Below are 6694 nucleotides of genomic sequence, written 5' to 3' on the forward strand. Positions count from 1 at the left end.
AACCAGAGCCACTCAGCAACGCCGGAACCCATTCAGGGGCGCCTGGGGCCCCTCGTCCCAAGCCAGGAGGGCTTCGGGGGAGGGGTGTGGCCCCTGGCAGACTGGCAGTGAGGCCCAGGGGGCTGGGGGGTGCCAGGGAGGTAGGGACGAACCTCCCAGCTGGAGATACAAGTGCGGTTCTCTTTCCCCCACTGGGGGGGCCTCGGAGCCGGTGGCGGGGCCAAAGGCTTCAAAGGCAAAGCCTGTGGGGTGAGGGCGACAGCAGGGCAGTGCCCGGTGGCAGGGGCACCATGGCCACCATCCAGTCCGAGACCGACTGCTATGACATCATTGAGGTGCTAGGCAAGGGCACCTTCGGGGAGGTGGCCAAGGGCTGGCGGCGAAGCACGGGGGAGATGGTGGCCATCAAGATCCTCAAGAACGATGCCTACCGCAACCGCATCATCAAGAATGAGCTTAAGCTTCTGCGCTGCATGAGAGGCCTGGACCCAGAGGAGGCCCACGTCATCCGCTTCCTCGAGTTCTTCCATGATGCCCTCAAATTCTACCTGGTCTTCGAGCTGCTGGAGCAAAACCTCTTCGAATTCCAGAAGGAGAACAACTTCGCACCCCTCCCTGCCCGCCACATCCGCACGGTCACCCTGCAGGTGCTCAGAGCCCTGGCCCGGCTCAAGGAGCTGGCGATTATCCATGCCGATCTCAAGCCCGAGAACATCATGCTGGTGGACCAGACCCGCTGCCCCTTTAGGGTCAAGGTGAGTGGGGTGGCCCTGGGGTGACGGTGTCCCTCGTTCCGGTCTTCTCCTGGCTTTCCCAGCCCTAGACGCCCTCCTGTCACCATGGGCTCCCTTGTCCCGCCTACCCCACCCCCACGCCCCTGAAGTCTCCCCTGCCCTACCCTGCCCTTGATGCCTGTCCCCACCTCCTAGTCCTAAAATCCTCATCTCCCTGTCCCGATTCTGACATCCTCTCTCTCTCAGACCTGAGGCCTCTCGTCCTTGTCCAGTTCCTAGTTCACCTCCTCGAGGCCCAGTCTTGTCTCTGCGGGGCTGACATTCTGGTGGGGGAAACGGAGTCGCCAAGACAAATGAGTCAAATATGGTATATGAGTGAGAAGGAGAAAAGATAAAGTAGGGAGGAGGATGTGGGGTGTTGACTGGTGGTGCTGAGTGAAACTGTCGACAAGGAGGTCAGGGAGGCCTCATTGGGAAGGTGACATTTGAGAACAGTCCCAAAGGAGGGAGGTAGCCATGTAGACATCTGGGGAAAAGCATCTGGGTAGAAGGAAAAACTAGTGCAAAGGCCCTGAGGTAGGAGTGATCTGAGTCTATGTGTTTGAGAAGCACCCCAGAGCCCAGGGTGGCTGAAGCAGGGTGAGAAGAGGAAGGAAAGGGGATCAGGGAGGTGACGGGGCCTGGTCACACAGGGCCTTGCAGGCCACAAACCCCTGGTCCCCTCCATCTCATTCCCAGCCCCTCTGCCTGCCTGTGTCCCCTCCCATCCCAGCCCCAATCCCTCTGCCCTGGCCCCCCTGTCTGTGCCCCCCAATCCCAGCCCTGGCCCCTCGGTCCACTTCTGGGTTTGCTACTGTCTGGGATGGGTCTGAACTAGAAGCTCCGTGAAGGCAGCCACGTCAGATCTGTCGGCATCTGCCAGCACAGCCCTGTGGCGGAGACAATGCTAAATGAATGTCAGAGTCACAGGGAGATATAGAGACATGAAAAGGCAGATCATTTTGCCCTAAGAGATGGAAGGACAGAGACCCAAGGAAAGAGAGACTCCCACGAACACAGCAGGAAACAGGACAGATTCACAACACCTGGCCAGTGTTGGCACCCCTCCCGTGTTTGTGGAATGGATGGATGGATGGATGGATCCCATGAACACTGAGTGCCCAGGGTCCCTCAAGCTCTGAGATTCGGGCCTCAGCAGTCTGTATTTAGAGTCCGGATTAAGAGCCATTTCATCATACCACCTCCTGCACCTAGAAAGTGAGGGGTAGCTGAATGAAAAGCAGGGAAACTCGGAGAGGGAAACTGAGGCAGGGACCAAGATAGAGTCTTGGACATTCAGAGTGAAAATGGCCCATGGCCCTGAGAGAGACAGACTTTCAGCCACATTCCCAGTGCTGGTTCAGCAGGTGCTCGTCGAGCCCCTGTCATGTTCCGAGGGCCTGCGAGGGATGTGAACAGTGTCTGATGATAAAGACAGAAGAGGGTCAGGGCTTCAGGGAGGTGTCTTCCTAGCAGTGACACAGAGATGGAGACAGAGAGACGCTGAGAGATGAGAGGCACGATGAACAGGCAAACAATGAAAAGGCAAAAAAAAAAAAAAGAACAAGAGAGTTACAAACAAGAGGCAGAGAGAATGGCAGGGACATAAAGCTGATTCATTCATTCATTCATTCATTAACTCACTCTTGACGGAGCCCTAGCTGTGTGCTGGGTACTGTTCTAAGTTTCTAGGGAGGCAGCAGTGAAACAGACAAAATCCCTGCCCTGATGGGACTGACATCCTAGCTGGGTAGAGAGACAATGAACTCAACTGAAAGGTAAAATGTATGGTGTGTGAGGTGGTGTTCAGAGCTCTGGAGAAAAGCAGAGTGCTGGGAAGGAGGATAGGAACGGTGGGGGAGGCTGTTTTTCATAGGATGGGCAGGGGAGTCTCACTGAGAAGGTAACATTTGAGACCTGAGAGGAGGGAACTGTGTGGACATCTGGGGGAGGAGCATTCCAGGCAGAGGGATCAGCCAGTGCAAAGTCTCCGAGCTGGGAATGCACCTGGCTTATTTAAGGGACAGTGAGAGGCTCATGCGAGGGGGAAAGGGGGAGGAGCTGAGAGCAGAGAGGTGATGGGGCAGATTGCTCAAGCTTTGGGGGCCACACTGAGGACACTGGCTTTCATCACAGGATGTGATAAAGCCACAGGGGGGTTCTGAGTAGGGGAAGGACGTGATCTGAGTCAGGTCTTCATAGGATCTCTCAGGGTGCATCTGATGCAGAGATTGGGGCACCGAAGGAGGAGCAGGGAGACCAGAGAAGAGGCCCTTACATTGGCCTCAGTGGGAGACGATGGAGGACAGGACGGGGCAGCGGGGGGGCGATGAGGCTGGGATATAGAGCGGGCAGATTCTGGATCTGTTCAGAAGGCGGAGCCAACAAGATTTGCTGATGGCCAAAGAGAGGGATCCTAACCCTCACAGACATAGGTTCTAGTGGAAAGAAACAGACGGAGAGACCAACATGCAAACCAGAGACACAGACTGGCAAAGGCAGGGACATAAATGAGAGATAAAGACTCCCAGACACGGCGATGGCCAGGTGGCAGCTGCAGAAAGACACTGGCGAGAGACACCGGGGAGGCCTCGATCGATCGGCTGTCCCTGTCCCTCGCCCTGCCCACCTGCCTCCCTCCCCCGACACAGGTGATTGACTTCGGCTCAGCCAGCATTTTCAGCGAGGTGCGCTACGTGAAAGAGCCATACATCCAGTCGCGCTTCTACCGGGCCCCCGAGATTCTGCTGGGGCTGCCCTTCTGTGAGAAGGTGGACGTGTGGTCCCTGGGCTGTGTCATGGCCGAGCTGCACCTGGGCTGGCCCCTCTACCCGGGCAACAACGAGTACGACCAGGTGCGCTACATCTGTGAGACCCAGGGCTTGCCCAAGCCCCACCTGCTGCACGCCGCCCGCAAGGCCCACCACTTCTTCAAGCGCAACCCTCACCCCGATGCCAGCAACCCCTGGCAGCTCAAGTCCTCGGCCGACTACCTGGCTGAGACCAAGGTAGGGGCGCAGGCGGGGCGAGGGCAGCGGTGGCGGCGGGCGGGGGCTGCCGCATCGAGAAAAAAAGCAATCTAGGTTAGACCTCGGAGAGGACCGGAAGTTCGAGGGTCAGCTGCGGGAGTGGTCACAGCATGAGAGACGTGGGTGAGACCGAAGGCAGCACTGCAGGTGGATGGTGGCTCCTCGGAGTTTCGTGGCCGGGGGCAGCACGCTAGTGTGGCAGGGAGGTTCGACCACTGGGAGCCCTGGAGGACCGGGCTCGGGGGTGGAGGACCAGAGGTTTCGAACAGCCCCTCTGCTAGCAGCTGGTAGGGGCCGGACCCATGGATCTGGGGAGGACTACAGGTGTGTGGGGGGAGTGAAACTTGGCTCAGTGAGACTCTGGGTTAGATGACAGGAGGACCACAGAACACAGGTACCTTTCCTGCAGCAGTAGGAGGGCTCTGGGTCAGACCAGGGTGGGGGGGGTCTGGTATTGGGGAGTAGGTGTGGCCCTCCAGCAGCAAGAGAGCTCCGAGTCAGATCACGGGCAGAACCGGAAGCCTAGCTTCAGGCGTGTGGACTTTGTAGCAACATGAGCGCCCTGGACCAGCCTCCAGGGCACACTGGGAGCTGGGGGTGGAGGAGGGTGGGTCATGTGTGGGCCCCGCTTCGGGAGCACCCAAGGCCCAAGGCCTGGATTCAACGTCAGCCTCGTGCCCCACCCCCCCCTCCACCGGGTCCCACCAGGTGCGCCCCCTGGAGCGCCGCAAATACATGCTCAAATCGCTGGACCAGATCGAGACGGTGAATGGCGGTGGGGCGGCCGCCCGGCTGACGTTCCCGGACCGCGAGGCGCTGGCGGAGCGTGCTGACCTCAAGAGCATGGTGGAGCTGATCAAGCGCATGCTGACGTGGGAGTCGCACGAACGCATCAGCCCCAGCGCAGCCCTGCGCCACCCCTTCGTGTCCATGCAGCAGCTGCGCAGTGCCCACGAGACCACCCACTACTACCAGCTCTCGCTGCGCGGCCGCCGCCTCTCCCTGCAGGCGGAGGGCAAGACGCCCGCGCCGGTGGTGGCCGCTGCGGAAGACGGGCCTCCCTACTACCGTCTGGCCGAGGAGGAGGAGGCCGTGGGCCTGGGCAGCGTGGTGGGCAGCGGGCCCTTCTTCTGCGAGGAGAAGGCACCGGGCATGCAAAGGGCCATCGACCAGCTGGATGACCTGAGTCTGCAGGAGGTGGGGCGTGGGCTGTGGGGGGAGACCCGAGCCGATGTGGTTCCCGACATGCTGGTCCCGCTGAAGGCAGCCGCCGCTGGCCGCCGGGCGCCCGACTCGGGCCCTGAGCCCATCCTGGCTTTCTACGGCAGCCGCCTGGCAGGCCGCCACAAGGCCTGCAAGCCCCCCGCAGGCTCCAAATCGGACTCTAACTTCAGTAACCTCATCCGGCTGAGCCAGGCTTCGCCTGACGACGATGGGCCATGCCAAGGCAGCGGCTGGGCCGAAGGAGAGCGCCGCGGGGCCTCTGCCGAGCCGCCTGCCATCCCGCAGCGGGATGGGGATGGACCAGACATCGAGGATATGACCATGGATGCTGACGTGAGTGAGCCAGGTGGGCCGGCGGGGTGCAGGTGGCTCTGGGATCAGGGCCTCCCCGAGCTCCAAGATGGGGGTGTCCGTGAACCAGGCCTTGCCCACCACCCCGCCCCCGCCCCCCCTCCCCCGCCGCCCCCCCCGCACGTCTGCATTGCCTGCGGCTGGCTCAGGGCTCAATACATACTAGTCCACTCTCAGGATGTGATAAGGTTCAGCAAACACGAACCCATGTTCAGGATACGATTAGGATTCGATACAGCCTGTGTTCAGGATGTAACATTCAGCACACCCTAGCCCACCCTTACAAGGCGATGAGGCTCAGCACACGCTAATAACTTCAGGTTAAGAGGCTCAGCACACACTAACTCATACTCAGGACGTAAAGTTCGGCACACATTAACCTGCTCTCATGATGTGACAAGGCTCAGCACATACTAATGCACTTTCAGGCTGTGTGAAAACTAAGAACGTAGTAGTAATCCATCTACAGGAAGTGATAAAGGCCCAACACTCGGAACAAGGCCTTAGTAGGTGCTCACCCCCCCTCGGAAAGAAGTTCCTTCAGAATCCCTTAAGGTCTCCACATACGCTATTTCAGGCCCCAAAGTTACAACGTGGGTCCAACAAAATCGCCCTCAGGAAGTGAGAAGGGTTCATTCAGGACTGGAGAGAGTCCGTGAGGGGCAGGCTGGTGGTTCCCAGGGGTGGGGGGCTTCTTGGCTGATGGTCCTTTCTTCTCCCCCACAGAGGCCGGGCCCTGAGCTCTTCGACCCCAGCAGCTGCCCTGGGGAATGGCTGAGTGAGCCAGACTGGACCCTGGAGGGTGTCAGGGGGCCCCTGGCTCAGGGGCTCCCACCCCGCCACGTTCACCCACATGGTGCACCCCGGACCACCAGCTTCCTGCAGCACGTCGGTGGGCACCATTGATGGTGACCCCACCCCTGCCCATCACCGGGGGGTGCGCTAGCTGGGCTGGGATCCCCTCCTTAGAGCCATTTCCTGAACCCACAGATTATTCTTACAGAAAGATAGTTATCCAGAAATTCCCCATTACCCTCGCCCATGGTGCATGCATGCCAGCACACACACGTCGAACACAGGAGGGCCTTGGGGTCTGGCCCGTGGCCCCCTGGGCCAAAGGGACACAGGAAGGGGGCTGTACCCCGCTGGCCCCGCGCATGCCCTTGGCCCCGCCGCCTCTGCCTATTTCAATAAAGAACTGTTCAGCAGCCCTGCGTGAAGCCTGGTCTGGTGCCAGGGTGGGGTTCAGGCCGGTGGCCAGGGCCCTGCTCTCCGATCTGCGCCCAGTCGGCTACCGGCTCAGGCTGGAGGCTGGGC

General features: G+C 60.0%; 1 protein-coding gene across 1 annotated transcript; it reads left to right on the top strand.

Annotated features, from left to right (window-relative positions):
• Positions 1–138: 138 nt before the first annotated feature.
• Positions 139–6585, top strand: HIPK4 (homeodomain interacting protein kinase 4). The gene is made up of 4 exons (XM_019432012.2): positions 139–755; positions 3425–3781; positions 4511–5359; positions 6104–6585. The coding sequence occupies exons 1-4, from the start codon at positions 291–293 to the stop codon at positions 6281–6283; spliced, it is 1851 nt and encodes a 616-aa protein (XP_019287557.2). The 5' UTR covers positions 139–290; the 3' UTR covers positions 6284–6585.
• The last annotated feature ends 109 nt before the right edge of the window (positions 6586–6694 follow it).

Source organism: Panthera pardus, unplaced genomic scaffold, assembly GCF_024362965.1.
Source record: "Panthera pardus isolate Hobbes unplaced genomic scaffold, ASM2436296v1 HiC_scaffold_18, whole genome shotgun sequence".
Classification (NCBI taxonomy): domain Eukaryota; kingdom Metazoa; phylum Chordata; class Mammalia; order Carnivora; family Felidae; genus Panthera; species Panthera pardus.

Bases quoted from the DNA above. Each gene is read 5' to 3' on its own strand.
- HIPK4 (XM_019432012.2), top strand. From the start codon at position 291: ATGGCCACCATCCAGTCCGAGACCGACTGCTATGACATCATTGAGGTG. The intron at 3,782-4,510 runs GTAGGGGCGCAG...GGGTCCCACCAG, and splicing joins ACTACCTGGCTGAGACCAAG to GTGCGCCCCCTGGAGCGCCG. The intron at 5,360-6,103 runs GTGAGTGAGCCA...TCTCCCCCACAG, and splicing joins ATATGACCATGGATGCTGAC to AGGCCGGGCCCTGAGCTCTT.